This window comes from Dendrobates tinctorius, unplaced genomic scaffold (genome assembly GCF_039654945.1).
Source record: "Dendrobates tinctorius isolate UK_male_01 unplaced genomic scaffold, ASM3965494v1 ptg000059l, whole genome shotgun sequence".
NCBI classification, from domain to species: domain Eukaryota; kingdom Metazoa; phylum Chordata; class Amphibia; order Anura; family Dendrobatidae; genus Dendrobates; species Dendrobates tinctorius.
Window position 1 is genome coordinate 9,714,777 of NW_027361727.1, and position 23,877 is coordinate 9,738,653.

Sequence of the window (23,877 nt, forward strand, 5' to 3'; positions counted from 1 at the left end):
GCAAACATTTTTATGTAAAAAAAAATGGTATAAATTATCTGACAGATTTAGACCAAAGGGACATGAGACGCGTCATCCACTGCAATAAATATGGTCGATTCTCAAACTTTATGGCTGAATATTAGGGCGCAGTCAGACGGTCGTATAAATTGGAGCGCAGTGCGCGGACTGGCCGGCGGCTCTCCCTACCTGCGGGTGACAGCTTCATGTATTTCTATGCAGCTGTCTTGCTTGGTTGGGGAGAGCCGCCGGCCAGTCCGTACATTGCATTCTGATTCATACGGTCTGACTGCACCCTTAGGATTAGTAACTCCGCCCCATTGTATAAAGAGCCATGTTCACATGTAGCGTAAATTCAGAATCTTCTCCACTGCGTTTTTTGTGCAAAAAAAAAAAAAATGCATTTAACAGTTCAAGAAAAGTGGATGTAATTTGATGAAAACTGGTGCATGTAAAGATACTTTTGAGCTTTGCGTTTTTGAGAGCAACTTTTTTTTTTCCCTGTTTCTACCCCATTGTTTTGGCACTAAAAAAATGCATTTAAAAAAAAAAAAGAACCGGAGTCAAATCCAACAAAAGAACAAATGCACTAATCAAAATCACTAAATTGATATTTCATCGTGCAGAAAAAAACAAAACCGTGTTTTTGCACGTAGCCTAAGGCTCCATACACAAGTCTGTTTTTCACAGTTCATGAACGGACCCCCACAGTGACCATAGGTCACCTGCTCCAGGCTCTTGTCAGCTTGTATGACTGTCAGTTGGGGTCTGGAGACCCTCGGTGAGTCCAGGGATTGCAGACCGTAGTCACATCCTGCCATTGTCTGTCTCAGGCTGGAGCTGGAGAGACCCTTAAGGCTGTATTCACACATTACACATGTGTGGCGCCCCTGAGGCTCAGTCGCCACAGAGGTACTGCACCTCCTCCTGAGGTGTGGTACCCCACCATCCAGGTAAGATGGAGGCTCCTGACCACGCTCCAACACCTGCATCCCACACAACAGTAGTTCCGCAAAGCCACATTGCGGCTCCCTGCTTGGAGTGTAGCAGAGAACCTTTGGTGGCTCCCTGCTTGGAACATGAAATGTGCTGGGAGGCGGGTGGAGTTAGAATACATGAAAGAGCGGGAAGGTTTAGAATTTCAGTCAGTTCGAGGTCAGTCAGTGAGTCACTCAGAGAGGGGTGAGGAAAGAAGATCCCTGGAAGAGGGATGGAGGAAGGAGGTGCTGCAGCAGATCTCAGTGACCTGGGTCTGCTGGCACGGGAAAGGAAAGAAGGAGAAAGACATTGAGCCGAAACCTGATCTTCCATAAGAAGGAAAGACTAGTACGGAACGTTGGAGTAAAAGGGAACAGAGGACGTGGGTTAGAGGAAGAACCCTGCCTAGAAGTTCTAAGCGCAAGGCCAGGGCCCGGTCCCCGAGGTTGTATGGACACTAATGGTTCTGCAGTAGACACCGGTGGAGTAGTGGGCTGTAAATGCACTACTCCCATCTCAGACTTGGGGGCACAACAGCAACATTGATAGTGAGCCGGGACTCAGGAGTAAGGAGTCCCCGAAGCAGGCTACAGCTGTCTGCCGTACAAGTAGAGTTCTTGGGAACATCTGTCAGGAGGCACTCCAGTGTAACTCAGTACTGGGAGTACTTCACACTTAATGGCGCTATAAGAGGAGACGTTCAGAAAGGCACATGTTGGCGGAGTGTTGGAAGGGAGTATTCCATCTGGCCTGGAGGTTGACTGAGTCTCTGACCCGGAGGACACGGCACGGAGGCAGGCACCGGTGTGTACTACAGACTGTGAGTAAAGCTTTGGAACTACAAGCCCTGGTGTCCTCCATTCATTCTCGCGCCAACGCATCCAGCCCCGCTACATCTGGGTACCGGCTTCTACACCGCTTGCGCCTCTCCTCTACCCCAACATCTATACTGCCCTGGGGCTACAGCTCCACCTGTGGGGAGCTACAGCATCTTGGCTGCAACACACCACCAGCCCCAGAGGACCTGCATGCAGCGTCTGCCTAACATCTCACTTGCCGAACACCACAGGTGGCGTCACAAACTATTCCATTAACTACATTCCACCATTCAATCTCCCCTTTTTACATTGGGCGCCCAGGGCCACGGACCGGGTCACCGCTGCTGTGACACATCCCGCTGATACCGGCCCGGTACAGAGTACCCTACAGCCCTGGGAGGGCGACCCACATGTAGCGCAGATTTTTTTTTTTAATCGAGATTTTGCTGCAGATTTATCCCTTTCCTTTGAAACGGCTCAAAATCTAAACAGATTCTGCACAAAATATTGACACCCTGCAGATTTAAAAAGAAACACAAAATAATAAAACTTGATCTCCGTGCCCCCCTGAAAAAAAGATTCCACCTTTCCACTTTGCTAGGGCTGAAAAATGTTATGCGTGTAAATCATGTTCACCAAATAAGGCTAGGTTCACACCGCATAACTTTCCTCTTTCTCCACTTTGGCGATTACTGCCGATCGGCTTCCAGGTTCGCCTCTTACGACTTTTCATCGTACGGTATATACAGTATAGCGTCCCATATAGCACTGGGACTAGCCGTGCAATGCCCCCGCCACCAGATATCCTCCCCTCCCCACGTTTATTACGACTCTCCTCTTGCGATGGGACCCCATATGCTTAAGGGTCGGCATCGCCATGTGACGGCCTCTCAACAATAACAGCCTTAAGAAGGTTGATGAACTTTTAAGCAAGAGATTGAGTGAAAGCCCAGCCCCCGCTGCGACGCCATTCAAGTCCGAGAGCACGCAGGATGGAAGTAACTGAATAATTGCAGCCCAACGAAAATAGCCGCGGTTTTCATTCATAGGGATTAGTCATGCAGAGCGAAAAGTCAATCGAGAACAATCAGATGTTGGACGCCTTTCAGTCTCAGTCATTGGGGGGGAAAAACCTAACGTTGCCTTTGTATCGAGAAAAACGCACGCCGACCTTTCAATCCCGCAGGAGGTGAGGAGACTGACACTTCAATTCAGCTTTGCATAATAACAATCCTTACATAGAATATACTTCTTAAAGGGAAAGAATTTTATCACCTAAAACTATACCTAGGTTATAGAGTTATTTTCCATAATTACAGCAAGGCATCTCCCATTACTGGATGAACCTCCCAACCACAAAATATTGCAAGTTTCTCCATCACAGGTGGCGCTATTGCGTTCGTTTCTATGGAAAGGGTTTACCGCTGCCACAGTGGTGAAAAGCGGTACTGCAGCCAACAATGCAATAATTTCCAGATGTTTCTTCTTACTGTCTTATAATACACATTTGTTAGACAAGTGGTATCAATTCCTATATGGCTGTTTTTTGGGGTCCGGATACCCAGAGGGATTGCCGTCTGTGCATATATTCACTATCTCATACAGTTGCAGGTGTCCCTTTATATAAACCATTATGTGATGTGCACATGTTGCAGGCTGCAGACACGTGTAGCAGGCGGCTCTCCCACCCTCTCCCCTCCCCCGCTGCCATCTCATCCTCTACTGTGAAGCATCCATCAATTTTTAATACAGATGTAACTGATGTGATAAAACGGGGGCCGATCGATAGCAGCCACCGGCAAGGTGAAAGAGCGCAGTAATGTGGACCGAGGACGACATGATTGACTCCTACATCCGCTCTTCTCTGGTTATGTAGAATAAAAGCGGGGGGGGGGGGGGGGGAGAGTCTTAAGGGGGAAGTGTTACATAATAGCCCCAAAGGGTTGTAGTGAATACTGATTTCTTGTTTTATGCTCGTGTGCTCTTTCTCCAATAATATGTATTATATATACAGTGTTATATATATATAATGCATTTTTCTTGCTTTTTTATGCATTTTTATATTTTTACACTTCAAAAACCCAATTTAAGATGTTTCTTTCTTCAGACTCCTCAAAAGAAGTCTGAAGGGTAAAGCAAACACACGGTTCAGCCTCATCTTTGCATAAATCAAAACAAAGTTTATAATATATTTTAATCAGAGCAATAGGCTCCTTTCTCCACTTATGAGCCCCTTCTTCCCCTGCCTCCTACACTCACCATCCACTGCAAGAAACAGCTTAAATCTGTCTTGGTCAAGCCAAGGTGGATGTCCGCACAGAGCGGGGTCAGGTTGCACCTCCTATTCATTATACTTTGTGGAGAAGAGAGGAGCAGCATGAGGAAACAGGCAGAGGGAGACACAGAAAGATCATACTGAGCTCTCAACAAGTCTTTTCCCTCATTACAGAGCTGGATTCTGAGGTACACAGATCCCTACTGCTTTATAACGTCCTCCATGTTGCTGCTGTTTCTCTCTGTCTGACAAAGGAATGAAGAGCAGGAATCCCTCTTGTCTCTGCGTCCTGTGCAGGGGAATCATCATAGCAGCTTGTCTCCTCCCAGCAGCAAATTAAGAGAACCTGACGAGGGGAAAACTAGTGAAAATTATCTAATGAGCAGAAACCCTGTTATTCCTCATGTAAACATTTATTCTGAAAAGTTACTGGAAAGAACAGTCATCCATGAGACGCAGAGGACGGCAGAGTCTTGAAAACGCATTAACTGTCCTTGACTTGTTAAATGCAGCAAATTTTCTGCAGAAAAAAATAATGCAGCGGAAAACTGCAGAGTTTGGGTTACCTGGCCTCCGGCACGAAACGGTCACTTCTGCAGTTCTTTGCTTTTAACAGCGTGTGCATAGAGGATCTGAGCCGCCACTCAGTTTCTTCTGCAGATTTTCTCCATGATGAGCGGACCCCTGGAACTTCGGGTACTGGTACCCTTTAGTCCAGTGCTCTGAAGTGTACCCGAACTTTAACCTGATCCCGAACCCCATTGAAATCAATGGGGACCCAAACTTTAGAGTCCTCGCTCTCTCTATCGAACTCCTGAACTGTAAAACTGACTTCCAGGAGAAGTCCGTGTTCAGAATTCTACACCGGTACGAACCCTGAACTTTACGGTTTGGGTTCGCTAATTTCTACATACCATAAATGTATCCAAAAAAAATTTGTCTTTTTATTTAAAAATAAAAAAAAAAAAGTTTAAAAAAAAAGCATAGCATTATCCCGGTTTGTGCTGCTAGTTCATGGATATTTTTTCAGATAAAGGGCACAATCCCTGCAGCTAATCTGCAGTGAGTCGCTTCCCCCCCCAGGGGTTAATGTAAAGTGCATATACAGCGGATTTTCCGTCCTGATTTAGTAGATAGAAAATTAGCAGCACATTACAGTAGCAGCAGTTAGTATGAGATTTTAAAGAAATCTCTCGTGCACCCTGCGGGGAGTGGGACATGTTAAGCGGCAATTTATGCTGCAGTTGTCATTGCAGATTTCAGTCTCTGCGGTGCAAATGGTGAGAGGTGCAGCATAAACGCGCCGCCCCGGCAGCGAAATCCCCGGCTGCACTTACTGCTGCGGAAATGTCGCACGTGCATGCACCCGCACACTGAGCCGATCTAGACATTTAACTATGGCCGCTGATGAGCTGCAGTCCATAACATTCATGTGCAATTACTTTTTTTTATTAGGATTATTTTTAAAAAAAATGTTAATTAACTTCTGGACTCGGCACTTTTTAATCCGATGCCGTTATTTGCCAATGCAGCTATACGGCAGCACATTGCACGTCTGTCTGTGCACCTAGCTGTCAACACGATCAGTACGCGCTCTTAAAGGGACCCCGATGTTCATCGAAACCTTGCTATCTAAATCACAGAGAGCTTTGCCGGCAAAGAAGTCGCTTTAATTGGGTCACATGGCTCAGACGAGAGGCATCTAAATCAGGAGGTGTCAAAGGAGGACATTCATCATCAGGATCAGCTGGGAGCCGGGGAAGGTGCTGCAGTAAGCAAATCCCTGACAGAAACCCCAGAGTATATGTAGAAGAGCAATCTAAGCTTCTGTGCGTAAAAGCCTACATGGCCCCTTTAAAAAAATACAAAACCCCGCCGACAGTGATGGAGTACCGCAATCAGCCTCCATTTTTTTGTACAATGATAACAATAACGAAAAGCATAGCGCCGTCATTAATATGCGCGGTGCAGACGCCCGCCGACTCCTGCCTAATGAGCCCTGCGAATCAAAGGTGACTGTTCGGAAATTGTATTCTATCGGTTACAGCGCTGATGGAGGCTCGCGGAGGGGGCCGGGGCGCCAGGAGCACGGTTCAGGTGACAAACCTGACACCCGCTGACGGGTAAAAAATGAATAACACGAGTGCCGGGCGCCAGATCACTTAAATCAGGAAAGACATGAAAGTAAAAACTAGATATGAGATGAAGACTCAAGAAAACCAGATTATCTAGAGAAAGATGTAAACCTGTCCCCCCGCTCGCTCTATTAAAGGGGTGATGTAAATGAACCTTGCAGATTGTGCCGTGAAGAATTCGGCAATTTTCTAATAGACCATGTGGTTCCATTCTCAAGATCTGTAAATATTCAAAGACTGAAAATCTGTCAGCACAAAATGACTGTTCAAACCAAGCAGAGGTGGTCGGCACACCCTTGGTGTGGCCGAAGAGCTCAGTGCACCTTCCTTCTACTGTTTTCCACCTAGCTCTGCCCTCTTCTTCCTCGATTTATACAGAATCCAGAGGAGATTGGAGTCAGAGAGCTGAGAATATGCAAACTGCTCTGTGCTTGATTTGAACAGTCATTTTGTGCTGACAGTCTCCATTTAAACCAGAAGATTCGCTATCAGATTTTCAGACGTGTAAGCAAGAAAAGACAAGCGCTCTGTTATCAAGAAATCTCCACTGTTGGCGAGTAGAGATCTTAGAAATACCAAGGAATTGTCAGACACTGTAGATTAGAAAAACATTGTAACTCCATTAGAATGTGATCAGCATGAGATCCTCGCGATACTGAAGTCCTGTCTGCTCCCATCTGCAGAACGTTTACTACTCCAGCTCCCAGCAACTTCACGTCGGCGTCTTAAGTCCAACAATGGATGACGACGACAACCGCTGCTTGGTGGATGTGAACAGCCGGCCGAGACTGATCGAATGCAACTACGCCAGAGCCAAGAGGATGAAACTGTACTGGCAATTTAATCAGGTAATCGTCCATTATAACATATAAACAACAGTCTATGGGGCAAAAGAGAGACCTAAACACAAAGTCTGACTGTCACATATCACACACAACTGTGTCTCCTCTGTGCACAGTTATGTCCTGATCCTGAGTTACATCCTGCATTATACCCCAGAGCTGTACTCACTATTCTGCTGGTGCAGTCACTGTGTACATTCATTACATTACTGATCCTGAGTTACATCCTGTATTATACTCCAGAGCTGCACTCACTATTCTGCTGGTGCAGTCACTGTGTACATTCATTACATTACTGATCCTGAGTTACATCCTGTATTATACTCCAGAGCTGCACTCACTATTCTGCTGGTGCAGTCACTGTGTACATACATTACATTACTGATCCTGAGTTACATCCAGTATTATACTCCAGAGCTGCACTCGCTATTCTGCTGGTGCAGTCACTGTGTACATTCATTACATTACTGATCCTGAGTTACATCCTGTATTATACCCCAGAGCTGCACTCACTATTCTGCTGGTGCAGTCACTGTGTACATACATTACATTACTGATCCTGAGTTACATCCAGTATTATACTCCAGAGCTGCACTCGCTATTCTGCTGGTGCAGTCACTGTGTACATACATTACATTACTGATCCTGAGTTGCATCCTGTATTATACCCCAGAACTGCACTCACTATTCTGCTGGTGCAGTCACTGTGTACATACATTACATTACTGTTATGAATGAGTCACCGAGGAGGAAAAAAACAAAAAGCAAGCTAAGCCCAGAAAACCGGAGAGGTTGGTAACTAGCGGATTGCAGACCCCTGATCCTATCCACACAACTAGCAGTAGCCGTGGAGCATGCCTATGGTGGTCCTAGACGCCTCGTCACGACGGAAAACTAAATAAGCCTAAAGAAAGAAAAGGAAAATCTAAACTGCCCCAGAGCAGACCCAAAAGCAGTAGACAGCCCCCAACATGTATTGTCGGTGAAACAAGATAAAAACACAAACACAGAAAGAAAGGCTGAGCAAATGATGGGGCCCTCACTAACTAGAAAGGACAGGAAAGAAAAGTTGCTGTCTGCAATCACGCAAAAAACCATGCCAAAAAATGTCCAACACGTCTGATAGAAAAAGGCCCTGAAGTCGCTAGACTTCAATTCCCTATATCAGCACTCAGGTATATTCTGAAGACAGAGCAAAAGACATCAACTGATCAGAGACAAAATGGGAATTCAGCCCAGTCCCAGCCAGGGCTGGCTGAACACAAAAACTAAGTACACCAGACAAAAACTCATATGAACAATAGCAGAGAAAACTTAGCTTTAGGAAGGCAGGAACCAAACTGAAAACCAGAAGCCACAGTCAGGAGAAATCACCAGCAAGAAACTAGGGAGTCGGCTGCCTTAAATCCAATCAGAAACTCCTGATGTCCAATCACAGTCCTCTTCCTCAGGTGGCCGGTCTCTGCCATTTAGATAAGCTTCTTTACCTCCCTTCACCAACAGAGGGAGTCCAGATAGAGAACTCACTACTCCTCTTCTGTCAGCACAGCCAGCTCCATAACCCTCACCAGAAGCAAACCCAAAAAATGAGCTCACAACACTTTACTTATCCTGAGTTATCCTGTATTATACACCAGAGCTGCACTCACTATTCTGCTGGTGCAGTCTCTGTGTATATACATGACATTACTGATCCTGAGTTACATCCTGTATTATACACCAGAGCTGCACTCACTATTCTGCTGGTGCAGTCACTGTGTACATACATTACATTACTGATCCTGAGTTACATCCTGTTGTCATGATCTCAGTGCGGGTTTGACTCACACACGTGAGGTTAATGTCTGGAACCAGTGCTGATGACTGGCATTTCTGGGGTTAAAGGTTGTGATCCCGGTGCAGGCTTACCTGCACACCTGGGGCTGTGATTGTGGCCTCTCCCTGGTTCTGGGAGAGGCTTCTTATAGCCTCAGGACGCTCCCATCCCCGTCAGTTATGCTTTCGCCCTTGGCATTGTGTGGTGACCCCTGAGTGTCTTTGTGCTGTGTTCTGGTTGCTTGATTCTCTGTGTACGACTCGGCCTGTTCTCTGGATATTGCTTTGGATTCTGCTTGGTACCGTCTATGTCTGTTTGGTTTTGACTTCTGCTTGGCCCTGACTATCCGTTCTGTCTCATCCCTGGTACTTTACTGATATCTCTGTGTATGACCTCCGTTTTGCCTGACTCTTGACTATTTCTGTATAGTGTCCTGCCATCTCTGAAAGCAGGATGCTAAGCCCTGCCCCCTTGCAGTCACATCACCGTAGGTCCTGTTTATCTGTACTTTCCGGCTGTACCTGACCCCGGATCCCCCTACAGTGCGGGTGAGTCCCTGCTCAGTGGAGGCTGCACGCCGGCGCTGACAGGATCCTGACATCATAACTGACCGTTAAGTTTTTGGGGTTTTTTTTTTTTCCCTTCTCTGCTGAGAAATATGGATCCCATACAATCTCTTGCTGAGCAAATGAAAAGTGTGAGTCAGATGTTTCCGGGTTTATCTCTGGAGCAGCAAGCTCTGGCTCGTTCTCAGCAGCAGGTTTCTGAGACAGTGCGGGGGTCTCTGGGGGCTGGGGCGAGTGATATTGTTTTGGTGTCCCCAGAACCACCTGTTAAATTGCCTGATTTCTTTTCTGGGAACAAAATGGAGTTCAGGGTCTTCATGGAGGGGTGCAAACTCTTTAGTTTGAGGCCACGTTCCTCTGGGGACGAAAGTCAGAAGGTTGGGGTCATTATGTCTCTGTTAAGAGGGTCCCCACAAGCTTGGGCTTTCTCCCTTCCTCCCACTGCCCCTGAGAGAGAGTGTCTGTGAATGCGTTTTTTGAGGCCCTCAGGCACATTTATGATGAGCCGGACCGAGTGCGATTGGCAGAGGACATGGTGATGAGTGTCTGTCAGGGGAAACACTCGGCTGAGTGGTTTTGTACAGAATTCCGCCGCTGGGCCACAGAGGTCTCTTGGGACGAAGACCCACTCCGAGGACTCTTTCGCAGAGGCTTGTCCGAGCGGTTACAGGATGCCTTGGCATTACATCCCCCACCTAACTCACTCGAGGACACCATGACCCAGGCCGTCCGGATAGACCGCAGGCTGCGGGCCAGGGGGGTGATGCAGGCAGAGACTCAATTGTTCCCCAGTGGAAAAGAGACTGTTTCTGTGCCCATGGACGTAGGGGCTCTCTCCCTGAAGGAAAAGGAGAGACAACGCCGGAGAGAAAAGCAGTTATGCTTCTACTGTGGTAAAACGGGACATTGGAAAAGGGAGTGTCCTGATCGTCCATCCTCAACCCGGTCGACGGGAAACGACCAGGTCTGGGTAGTCAGCAGGGAGACTACTCAGACCCTCAGGTACCCTTTTCCTCATTTTCTAAGGTGTTGCTTCATGTGGAACTGTTAGTGGACGATTGTTGTTTTCCCTCTACAGCTTTTGTGGACTGTGGATCATCCATCAGTCTCATTGACTCCCAATTGGTCACACGCTGTAAGATAGGGACAGTTAGACTTAAGGTTCCAATCAAAGTGGTGGCCATTGACTCCTCCCCCCCCTCACTAAAGTGGGAATTCTCTTTATGTCTGACTTGGGTAGCGCCCACTTTGAGCGAAAACATGTGGAAAAATTTAGTTGTTTGGTTCTGGACAATCTACCAGCAGGATTGGTGTTGGGCATGCCCTGGTTACAACGCCATAACCCAGTCATTAACTGAAAAACAGGGGAGATTGTTCAGTGGGGGTTTAATGATTCGATATTATGTGATAAGTCTGCACTATTGGTTGAACCTGTTAAATCTGTATCTGTGTCATCTGTCGAGCTGGAAGGTATTCCGGAGTACCTGAAAGAATTCGAAGATGTGTTCTCTGAAAGCGAGGCCGAGACGTTGCCGCCACATAGCGCAGTCAAAGGGTCTATCGAGTTAGTCCCGGGGGCTAAATTGCCTAACGCCCGTCTGTTTAATTTATCCGGCCCTGAGCGCTTGGCCATGAAAGATTACATTGCTGAGAGTTTTCGCAAAGTACAAATACGTCCCTCAGTCTCACCTGTGGCGGCAGGGTTTTTTTTTGTAAAGAAAAAAAGATGGTTGTTTACGTCCATGCCTCGATTTTCGTGAGCTCAACAAGATTACTGTACAAAATACGTACCCCCTTCCATTGATTCCCGATTTGTGAAACCGACTTTCAGGGGCAAAATGGTTCTCCAAACTGGATCTTCAGGGGGCATATAATTTGATAAGGGTCTGGGAGGGGGATGACTGGAAAACCGCGTTCCTCACGACCGAGGGACTGTTTGAAAATTTAGTCATGCCGTTTGGTCTTACCAATGCCCCAGCCATATTTCAGAATTTCATCAACGTGGTATTCTCGGATCTCATTGGTCGTTTTGTTGTTATTTACTTAGACGATATTCTGATATACTCTCCCGATAGTCACTCATCTGAATCATGTACGAACCGTTCTCCAAAGACTGAGGGAAAATCATCTGTATGCCAAATTGGAGAAATGTGTGTTTTTTGTTCAAGAATTGTCTTTTTTGGGATTGTGTCCTGTGAGGGTTTTCGCATGGACCCCAAGAAGGTGCGGGCCATTGCGGATTGGGTGCAACCCCGAGACCTTAAAGGTCTTCAGCGCTTCAAGGGGTTCGCCATTATTACCGCAAATTTAATCGGGGGTTTTCACAGGTGTTCAAACCACTCACAGATCTTACTTGTAAAGGTGCGGATGTGAGAAACTGGTCCTCTCTCGCAAAAGAGGCCTTTGCGACCCTGAAAAGAAGCTTTATGTCTGCGCCCGTGTTAGTACAGCCAGATCCTTCCAAACCATTCGTCATGGAAGTGGATGCCTCTGAGGGTGGGGGTGGGGGCGGTGTTGTCCCAAGGGCCTGCCACTCTAACCAACCTCAGGCCATGTGCTTTCTTTTCCAAGAAGTTCTCTGCTGCGAAAGAAATTACGACGTAGGCAATAGAGAGCTTCTTACGGTCAAATTGGCGTTTGAAGAATGGAGGCACTTTTTGGAGGGGGCCAATCACCCGGTTACGGTGATCACGGATCACAAAAATTTGTCATACATTGAGTCTGCTAAAAGACTAACGCCCAGACAGGCCCGTTGGTCACTTTTTATTTCCCGCTTTCAGTTTGATTACATTTCGTCCAGGGTCTAAGAATGTCAAGGCTGACGCCTTATCGCGCAATTTTCAGCCGGTGTCGCCCCCTGAGCCACCGTCCGCCATTCTTCACCCTGGGGTTGTGATAGCAGAGGTCTAGTCTGAATTGGAACAGGAGATTCAGGGGGCCCAGTCGCAGGCCCCGGCGGCCAAGCTGGAGGGGAAGTTGTTTGTCCCAGAGCAACTTCGCCTGAAACTCTTGCAGGAGTTCCATGAATCGAAGCTGAGTGCTCACCCTGGTATTTCAGCCACGCGTCTGGCGGTGGCTAGGATCTTTTGGTGGCCTACCCTTGTTTCGGACATAAAAAATTCATTGCTGGTTGTGGGGTCTGCGCTCGTTCTAAAAGCTCTCATAGCCGGCCGGCAGGGGAGCTGATGCCCTTGGCAGTGCCCGAAAGACCATGGACTCACTTATCCATGGATTTTGTTACCAATCTCCCTCCATCTAAGGGTAATACAGTGGTATGGGTAGTGGTGGACAGGCTTTCTAAGCAGGCTCATTTTGTACCCCTGTCCGCACTACCGTCAGCTGAGACGTTGTCCAGGTTGTTTGTGCAGCATGTGATCCGGTTGCATGGGGTACCCCTGAATGTGGTGTCTGATCGTGGTGTGCAGTTTGTGGCTAAGTTTTGGCGTGCTTTCTGCAAAAAATTAGGGATGTCTCTGTCCTTTTCGTCTGCATACCATCCTGAGAGCAATGGTCAAACGGAGCGCACTAACCAGTCCCTGGAACAGAACCTCAGGTGTCTAACCTCTGCTAGACAGAGTGACTGGTGCGATGCACTGCCGTTGGCTGAATTTGCCTTCAATAGTCAGGTGAGTCAATCCACGGGTATGACTCCTCCTGTTTTGATCAATTATGGGTTCAGCCTCATTTTGGTGAGATTTCTCGTCTGGATTCGGGGTGTCCCGGGGCTGAGGGCTCTGTTCAGCAATTACAGAATACGTGGGCAGAAGTTCAACCGAGTATATCTACTATAGGTCTCAGGGCAGGTATAAGTGTTTCGCAGACAGGAAACGAACACCAGGTCCCACGTTTCAGGTTGGAGACAAGGTTTGGCTCTCCACGCGAAACATTAAGTTGAAGATTCCTTCAGCCAAGTTGGGGCCCAAATTCATTGGCCCATACAAGATTGTGGAAAAAATCAATCCAGTGGCGTATAGGCTGTGCCTTCCACTCTCTTTCAAGATCCCTAACGTCTTCCACAAATCTATACTGAAACCTTCTGAAGCAGTCCGGGGAGACTCAGAGTCCGCTGCTCCTCCTGTTTTGGTCAAGGGGCAGGTGGAGTACGAGGTTGGTCATATCGTCAATTCCAGGTTGGTACGGCGGTCGGTACAGTACCTGGTTCATTGGAAGGGGTATGGACCAGAAGACAGGTCCTGGATACCGGCCCGGTTGATGCATGCTGATCGCCTGGTGCGGGCTTTCCATGCTAAGTACCCGGGCAAGCCTGGGGGTCCAGAGGCCCCCCGTTGAGAGGGTGGTACTGTCATGATCTCAGTGCGGGTTTGACTCTCACACGTGGGGTTAATGTCTGGAACCAGTGCTGATGACTGGCATTTCTGGGGTTAAAGCTTGTGATCCCAGTGCAGGCTTACCTGCACACCTGGGGCTATGATTTTGGCCTCTCCCTGGTTCTGGGAGAGGTTTCTTATAGCCTCAGGACGCTCCCATCCCCATCAGTTATACTTTCGTCCTTGGCATAGTGTGGTGACCCCTGAGTGTGTTTGTGCTGTGTTCTGGTTGCTTGATTCTCTGTGTATGACTCGGTCTGGATATTGCTTTGGATTCTGCTTGGTACCGTCTATGTCTGTTTGGTTTTGACTTCTGCCTGGCCCTGACTATCCATCCTGTCTCATCCCTGGTACTTTACTGATATCTCTGTGTATCACCTCCGTTTTGCCTGACTGAGTATTTCTGTATAGTGTCCTGCCATCTCTGAAAGCAGGACGCTAAACCCCGCCCCCTTGCAGTCACATGACCTTGCACTCACTGATCCTGAGTTACTGTTAGGGTTCTAGATGGGGACCCGAGAGTGGACCCTCTGCGTCGTGGCTCCAGAGCCCCCAAGGGCGAGCGGACCAGGTGATGACCACCCCCTATACAGGGAGTGTTAGGGGCAAGCCCAAGGGAGATGGAACCGCGACAGCCGGAACCAAAGGGATGACCCGGGGTGTTAACAGGAGAGAAGATCAGAGTGCAGGAGAGCATACAAGAGAGGGTATGGACCCAAGGCAGGAGGAGAAAGACTGAGCGGTCCGGGATGGATCAGGACGAGCAAAGACCAATGGCTGAAATAGAAGGGGGACACAAGGAGACTAAGAGACAATGGGCCAAGGGGTACTGGCAGAACACAAGATAAGATGGAAGAGGCGAAATACACAGACAACTACAGAGGCAGCGGTACAGGCGAGGAAACAGGCACGGTAGTAATACAGGATGGCTAGCGGAGGAACAGGAGACGGAGGTAGGACGAGAGGAGGGAGCGAGAGGAGGGAGACACAGGACTGGGAAGCCAGGCGAGAAACAAGGCAGAAAGCTGACCGCAGCACAGAGGGTGCACAGGGACCTGAGAGTCGGGGGTGACGCTGCGCAAAGAATGCTTAGCGCCACAGCTATAGACAAACAGGTGTCTTACCTGCCAAGACGCCAAGCAGAAATACCCGGTGGGCGTCGCAATGATGGGGCGGAGCCAGCGGGTCACGAGCTCCCAGGATGCCTGGTGGCCGGGGAAGAGCGAGCGCGCATGCGCGGACCTCTGACGCGCCGTGACCCTGCAAAGCCAGACGAGGAACGGCGTGAGAGCAGACTGGGAGGGCGCCGGGATGAGGCCGTCGCCAGGTGAGAGTCTTGGGGTGTAACAGTTACATCCTGTATTACACTCCAGAGATGCACTCACTATTCTGCTGGTGCAGTCACTATGTACATACATTACATAACTGATCCTGAGTTACATCCTGTATTATACCCCAGAGCTGCACTCACTATTCTGCTGATGCAGTCACTGTGTACATACATTACTGATCCTGAGTTACATCCTGTATTACACTCCAGAGCTGCACTCACTATTCTGCTGGTGCAGTCACTATGTACACACATTACATTACTGATCCTGAGTTACATCCTGTATTATACCCCAGAGCTGCACTCGCTATTCTGCTGATGCAGTCACTGTGTACATACATTGCATTACTGATCCTGAGCTACATCCTGTATTATACACCAGAGCTGCACTCACTATTCTGCTGGTGTAGTCACTGTGTACATACATTACATTACAAATCCTGTGTTACATCCTGTATTATACTCCAGAGCTGCAGTCAATGTTTACATACAATACTGATCCTGAGTTACATCCTGTATTATCCTCCAGAGCTGCACTCACTATTCTGCTGGTGCAGTCACTGTGTACATTACATTACTGATCCTGAGTTACATCCTGTATTATACTCCAGATCTGCACTCAATATTCTGCTGGTGCAGTCACTGCTACAAACATTACATTACTGGTGCTGAGTTACATCCTGTATTATACTCCAGAGCTGCACTCACTATTCTGCTGGTGCAGTTACTGTGTCTGTACACAGTGACTGCACCAGCAGAATAGTGAGTGCAGCTCTGGAGTATAATACAGGGTGTAACTCAGGATCATTTTTTGTACATAATTCATATATCTATACACATACATACATATACACACACTGTCTGTAGGTGATATACCTCCCGCTTTTGTGCCTCTCTTGCGAGGCTGCTGATTTTCCGCCTGACAGACGAGTGCATTATCTGACCTAACAGATTCAATATCCCGATAACTGGGCTGTTATTGAGCCTCGGTGGTGGCGGTGGCCGTGCACCACGCCGGCGTTTTCAGGTCATCTCTCCGTAGACTCCCCTATATTTCACAGCTTGTCACATGCAGGAAGCCATTTCCCATATCCTGAAAATAGAAGCGGACAAATCTCCCCGAGTCTCATCAGATGGAGGACTTTGTGGATCGTCGTCTGACTGGAGATATTGAAAGTGACAAATTGCCAGATCTGGGCTCATCTGGCGGCTGCGGTCCGGGCTGTCTGTTTGCGGGAGGTCAGCGCATCACAATATCTCGGCTTAAGAGACCAAACAAGAAAGAAATAGTGGCAGATGATTTTCTATTCGGTTCGTGTTCAGGGAAACAATCGGCTTGCAGCTGTGAAGCCACAAACCACTTGGCGCCTTGTTATCCGCTGTCATTTTCTGCTTCAACAGAATCATTTTGCACTTAGAAATCTCGACTTCTAGACAGAAAATACCTATGTAAGACGTGGGGAGATCACCGCAGAGAGGGGGGGCGGTATAATATTTGGAGGTTTATATTGTATAAAATTGCATCATAACATCACATAAATGAGGTTATCGAGACGGAGGAGCGTAATACTGCGGAGTCCCGGGAGGAAAGCAATAAGCACCCTAATGTGTCATCCTACATGTTATGTAGGCGCGTCTCTCATCAGATCATCCTTTACACGAGTTACAGTCCAATACATTTTCCCTACTGGTCTTAAAAGGTCTGTAAATAAAGATTGAAAAGTTATGGACACATTTTATTTTTGGCAAAAAAAAAAAATTGATACCGTAATTTTTTTCCTATAGGGTTTCATTAAAACATTAGATCATTTGGTTTTTACAGCCTCTATGTATCACAGTGCATGCAGAATCAAGTGACATTCACACTGGCGGATTATCGTTAGCGAGCGTTCCCAGGAATTCTTTTTTCCAAATTTATCAGGCAAGAGCTCCCAACGCAAGTGTAAAACGATCTTTGAACTCACTTAAAAATCAGTCTCAGCAGCACCTTGTCCTGTGTGAACAGATGTGCTGCCGAGAAGATTGATATTCTACTCGCACAGAACAGTCATATTACCGATCGTTCTGTGCACATGTGCTGAACTCCGAACATGGACTTCTCCTGGAAGTCCGTTTTACAGTTCAGGAGTCCGAGAGAGGCCATTAAACGACGGCGGATCGGTTTCTGTTTAGAAGCCGCAGTCAGCCAGCGTAAATGCTGCTGAATAAATCAGTGAGCTCGTTCTGAGAGCAGCGCCTGTAACCCTTGTCTGTCTTCTCCTGATTCTTCTAAGCCGATTTGTGACCACACAAGTTCAGCCTTCAGCCGGTCATAAAGCAGCTGCAAGGAAAGGGTAGGGTTACACTTTGCAGAGTACTATGATACACAGAGGCTGCAGAAGTCACACAGTTCTATATTTTTATTAAAATCCCATTGCAAAAGTTAAGAAAAAAAATTACCCCCAAAAGATGTCGGTATCTTTTTATCACTATGTTTCGAAAAGTTCTGACACTTTCTTATAGACTTTAGCCTCCGATGCAGCAAACAGTTTTTAGGCAGAACTCTGGTGTACAATCGTGTGAAATGTCACAACATATTTTTTCCCACACAACTTTTGGCATTAACAGGCCAGGTTCTAATCATTTTTTAAGCGGACAGCGTTTAGCTGGTGGGGCTTGGTCGACAAATTCAGAATTTATGCCAGAATTATGATGGATATGTACTGCAGTCTCCAGAGTAAATGTCTTACGGCGGCGGCAAGATGCGCCAAGTCTATTGGGAGATGCACATTGTTCTCTAGCGCCAATGTCAGTCTTGAGGACTGGAAAGAGATTGGCCTGAATTCATTACCGTTTTCTAGATCGCTGCTTGGTGTCGGTGAATCCTGATTACAGCCAGAGGCTGAGTGCTGCACATCGAGGCATCCACATGAAAACCCAATAGTGGTGTGAACAGCGCCAAAGACCAAACCAATACTATGAAATGCAACAAAGTAACAGGACAAAGTTTTTGTATCATGGAGGAGGAGATATTCTGAGCGACTCTGACCTAGCATATCCTCGCTGAATTTTGGCTATTCTCCTCTCAGCCTGGATGTTGAGACGGCGGTTCCTGGGTCTGGGAGCTGTTGCCGGACACCAGCCCTGGGTTAATAGAATTCATTCATTGGTGTCTTGTTCTCATCTGCTGTACAGCTCATTAAAATTTCCGTTCTAAGGAGCAAGCTTTGTTACTTCTATGAAAAGCGCCACTCCTGTCCACAGGATGTATGTGGTATTGCAGATCTGTCGCATCCGTTGCAATAGAGCTGTGCTGCAATAATCCCAGATACCCATGCCTGGTGTGGCGCTGTTTAATCCACATTTTTACAACTCTGGATAACCTCATAGCTAGTAAATGCCCCTTTATTTTCCTGCTCTCACCGTCCTCCCCGATGTCGTGGCCTCTCGGCACTTGTTACAGAATTCTCAGCTACGTGTAATTTGATTAATGACTCGGTAAGTTCATCTTATGAGCAGGTCTTGTGCTGCGGACGGCGAGCTGGTAATTACCTGCTGCTAATTAATACATCCATTAAGGTGGGCTATCCACTGATCCAGCTCTGCTGTGCGACCTTGGCCTGCCGCCCCTGCATGTGAGAAGCAGCTCTTTAACCACTGCAGGCATTAAGTATTGAAAAACTGACAGCTACAGGCTTACTGTGTTTTGGAAAGCTGGGTGAAAAAGGTCTACAGCAGCTGAGGTAGAGGACATGTTTATATCCAGCTAGTTTTCTCAGAGGCAGATATTTGTGGATTTTTATTTTCCGGTAGAGCGCCCATTCCAGAGTACAGGTGCAGCACAGGGGAAGTCTTGGATATAGGAGTCAGATGACCGGTAGAGCGCCCATTGTAGAGTAAAGGTGCAGCACAGGAGAAGTCTTGGATATAGGAGTCGGATGTCCAGTAGAGCGCCCATTGTAGAGTAAAGGTGCAGCACAGGGAAAGTATTGGATATAGGAGTCGATGTCCGGTAGAGCGCCCATTGTAGAGTAAAGGTGCAGCACAGGGAAAGTATTGGATATAGGAGTCGATGTCCGGTAGAGCGCCCATTCCAGAGTACAGGTGCAGCACAGGATAAGTCTTGGATATAGGAGTCGGATGTCAGGTAGAGCGCCCATTGTAGAGTAAAGGTGCAGCACAGGGAAAGTATTGGATATAGGAGTCGATGTCCGGTAGAGCGCCCATTCCAGAGTACAGGTGCAGCACAGGATAAGTCTTGGATATAGGAGTCGGATGTCAGGTAGAGCGCCCATTGTAGAGTAAAGGTGCAGCACAGGGAAAGTATTGGATATAGGAGTCGATGTCCGGTAGAGCGCCCATTCCAGAGTACAGGTGCAGCACAGGGGAAGTCTTGGATATAGGAGTCGGATGACCGGTAGAGCGCCCATTCCAGAGTACAGGTGCAGCACAGGAGAAGTCTTGGATATAGAAGTCGGAAGTCCGGTAGAGCGCCCATGCCAGAGTACAGGTGCAGCACAGGGAAAGTCTTGGATATAGGAGTTGGATGTCCGGTAGAGCGCCCATTCCAGAGTACAGGTGCAGCACAGGGGAAGTCTTGGATATAGGAGTTGGATGACCGGTAGAGCGCCCATGCCAGAGTACAGGTGCAGCACAGGAGAAGTCTTGGATATAGGAGTCGGATGTCCTAGTGGTGATGTTCGCTCATCACTAGCGTTTATAAGAAGTCTACAAAAAAGGATGACACCCCCCCTGCGATTGGAGCTGTAATGGCGGCCATACTGTTGTCACTCAGCCTCAGTTCTGCGGCTATAAAGCAATGATGGGCCGTATAATGATCGTTTCAGCCTAATCTAAGCTCCTCCATTAAGAATCCATTGACCTTTCTTGTTTTAATTAAACTGCGGCCACCGGCGAGCGCTAACAGCTCATTATAGACAGCGATCTCCTCGCATCAGAACGGCGCTCAGTCCTCGGATATTATGTCCAGGAATAAAATGACCTATATACTATCTGTATTAAGCTGGTGCATTAAATGGAGCTGGTCAGATAATACGGGAGGATAAAGCGCAGTACCAGACACAGCTTGTAGATAAGGGGGGGGGCCCTGTTTTTGGGATGGTCCATGGTGAAGAATTAGACAAGTGAATAACAGAGATGCTCCTGATTGGAGAAGATGACCGGCGATGAGATGACGGGAGACCCCACTAATCCCCATGTTCGGAGCTGGCCGTGTGAATATCAACGTGCACATGCTCCACCACCACGCCAGTGCTCGAGTTCTGGATTATCAAGTTAATTCATGTTAATCCGGCATGAGATCTATGAGGAACTCATCTGTCGGATCACAGGAGCGCAGCACCGCAGGTTCATGCAGCTGCTACGCGATACACCAGGATACCACCGCTCGCCTCGCTCACATGATCCAGGAGACGGCCTCCGCTCTCCGCAGCAGACGGCTGACATACATATTTTATGCGGCTTTACTCTCCACTCCTGACATTAAAAGGAAGCAAATTTCGGTGCAGATTGGCGCAATGAAATTTTAATCATTTATCGGTGTGAAATCCGCCTAATTCTGCCCGGAGCGGACACGCTGTGAGCGGCTGCACTACACTGGCTGGGATCTGCGGTGAATTTCATCACTTTTCTGCAGAGTTGTGTAAAAGCCCAGAGCCAGGGGCGCCATGTCTGCGCTGCATGTGGTCACTGAACAGGCTGCTATGGGGGAGACCCATGTTCTGACACGTCACTGCCCCCCGCGTTCGGTGCTGCACAATGGATGAAGCATTAACCCCTTATAGCTGCACTGCAGGCTCTGCTCTTACATGCGGCTGATAATTGACATTTCTCTGACATCTGTGTAATTCCTGGTAGTGCAGCCTCATTATTCTGCACCGTCTTATTTTCTGCTGCGGCCAGGAATACCCGCTGTCACTTACACACCACCAGAGATCCCGGCTTACCGGCGCCCATCCCCCGGCAGCACAGACCAAGAGTGTCCCCTATAATGGTAAACAGAATTCATCAATAACAATTGGAGGGCTAGATGCCACATAACCCAAAAAGTGATAGACACTAGGAAAAAGAGATCCTCTGACATGGGACCGGGGTGTCGGCTACTGAACCTATTGGTGGTTGCATTGTGCACATAACCCTGAACACATCTTACTGCGAGAGAAAGTAAATGTTGCTGGATGGTAAGAAGGGCAGTCACTAGGGGCCCTGGGTACAAATAGCAGAATAGTGAGTGCAGCTCTGGAGTATAATACAGGATGTAACTCAGGATCAGTACAGGATCAGTAATGTATGTACACAGTGACTGCACCAGCACAATAGTGAGTGCAGCTCTGGGGTATAATACAGGATGTAACTCAGGATCAGTAATGTAATGTATGTACACAGTGACTGCACCAGCAGAATAGTGACTGCAGCTCTGGAGTATAATAAAGGATGTAACTCAGGATCAGTAATGTAATGTATGTACACAGTGACTGCACCAGCAGAATAGTGAGTGCAGCTCTGGGGTATAATACAGGATGTAACTCGGGATCAGTAATGTAATGTATGTACACAGTGACTGCACCAGCAGAATAGTGAGTGCAGCTCTGGAGTATAATACAGGATGTAACTCAGGATCAGTAATGTAATGTATGTACACAGTGACTGCACCAGCAGAATAGCGAGTGCAGCTCTGGTGTATAATACAGGATGTAACTCAGGATCAGTAATGTATGTACACAGTGACTGCACCAGCAGAATTGTGAGTGCAGCTCTGGGGTATAATACAGGATGTAACTCAGGATCAGTAATGTATGTACACAGTGACTGCACCAGCAGAATAGTGAGTGCAGCTCTGGGGTATAATACAGGATGTAACTCAGGATCAGTAATGTATGTACACAGTGACTGCACCAGCAGAATAGTGAGTGCAGCTCTGGGGTATAATACAGGATGTAACTCAGGATCAGTAATGTATGTACACAGTGACTGCACCAGCAGAATAGTGTGTGCAGCTCTGGGGTATAATACAGGATGTAACTCAGGATCAGTAATGTAATGTATGTACACAGTGACTGCACCAGCAGAATAGCGAGTGCAGCTCTGGTGTATAATACAGGATGTAACTCAGGATCAGTAATGTATGTACACAGTGACTGCACCAGCAGAATAGTGAGTGCAGCTCTGGTGTATAATACAGGATGTAACTCAGGATCAGTAATGTATGTACACAGTGACTGCACCAGCAGAATAGTGAGTGCAGCTCTGGTGTATAATACAGGATGTAACTCAGGATCAGTAATGTGTTGTGAGCTCATTTTTGGGTTTGCCTCTGGCTTCTGGTGAGGGTTATGGAGCCGGCTGTGCTGACAGAGGAGTAGTGAGTTCTCTATCTGGACTCACTCTGTTGGTGAAGGGAGGTAATGAAGCTGATTTAAATGGCAGAGCCCGGTCACCTGAGGAAGAGGACTGTGATTGGACATCAGGAGTTTCTGATTGGATTTAAGGCAGCCGACTCCCTAGTTTCTTGCTGGTGATTTCTCCTGACTGTGGCTCCTGGTTTTAAGTTTGGTTCCTGCCTTCCTAAAGCTAAGTTTTCTCTGCTATTGTTCATATGAGTTTTTGTCTGGTTTACTTAGTTTTTGTGTTCAGCCATCCCTGGCTGGGACTGGGCTGAATCCCCATTTTGTCTCTGATCAGTTGATCTCTTTTGCTCTGTCTTCAGAATATACCTGAGTGCTGATATAGGGAATATAAGTCTAGCGACTTCAGGGCCTTTTTCTATCAGACGTGTTGGACATTTTTTGGCAGGGTTTTTTGCATGATTGCAGACAGCAGCTTTTCTTTACTGTCCTTTCTAGTTAGTGAGGGCCCCATCGTTTGCTCAGCCTTTCTATCTGTGTTTGTGTTTTCATCTTGTTTCACCGACAATACATATTGGGGGCTGTCTATTGCTTTGGGGTCTGCTCTGGGGCAGTTTAGATTTCCCCTTTCTTTCTTTAGGCTTATTTAGTTCTCCGGCCGTGACGAGGCGTCTACGACCACCGTAGGCACGCTCCACGGCTACCGCTAGTTGTGTGGATAGGATCAGGGGTCTGCAATCCGCTAGTTACCAACCTCTCCGGTTTTCTGGGCTTAGCTTGCTTTTTGTTTTTTCCTCCTTGGTGACTCATTCATAACAGTAATGTAATGTATGTACACAGTGACTGCACCAGCAGAATAGTGAGTGCAGCTCTGGAGTATAATACAGGATGTAACTCAGGATCTGTTATGCATGTACACAGTGACTGCACCAGCAGAATAGTGAGTGAAGCTCTGGGGTATAATGCAGGATGTAACTCAGGATCAGGTATAAAGAAGAGATGTGTCTCATCTCCTGCCTGGTCCATGTAATGCTATTTTGTGTAACCCATGCATACATATTCCCCCATGTTTTAGTTCGGTCCACGAGCAGAGATCTCGGGGGGGCCACAACTGGAGCAAGTGCTGTGTTGAGTCACCCCACCAATATATGATTTACAACTCAGATCCTCTTGGTTGGACTCCTAATAATCTTTTCTATACTTGTTTCCTCTTACGGACAGAACAGTGTCAGTCTTCACTATATTACTGTATGGTATGGCATTTGTGAGCCTTGCAGCTTAGGATGAGCAGTGCTATAATCAGGAATATTGTTGCAGTCTGTGGGGTCTCCTGGAACAACCCTTCAAGAATCAAGCAAGATGAGAAATGTTTTTTCTCACTACTTCGCATGTTCTCGATATGTTGTCCCAGTTACATATGCAAATTATGTAAATAATTGAGCCCAG

The 23,877-nt window shown here is 47.4% G+C and overlaps 1 protein-coding gene across 4 annotated transcripts in view; it reads left to right on the forward strand.

Annotated features, from left to right (window-relative positions):
• GALNT18 (polypeptide N-acetylgalactosaminyltransferase 18) overlaps positions 1-23,877 on the forward strand; it is a 253,671-nt gene that overhangs the window by 228,687 nt on the left and 1,107 nt on the right. For all 4 annotated transcript variants that reach the window (XM_073578383.1, XM_073578381.1, XM_073578382.1 and 1 more), the window contains exon 10: positions 6,890-7,054. In XM_073578383.1, coding sequence (XP_073434484.1) covers positions 6,890-7,054 — 165 coding nt within the window. The remainder of the gene's footprint in view (positions 1-6,889; positions 7,055-23,877) is intronic.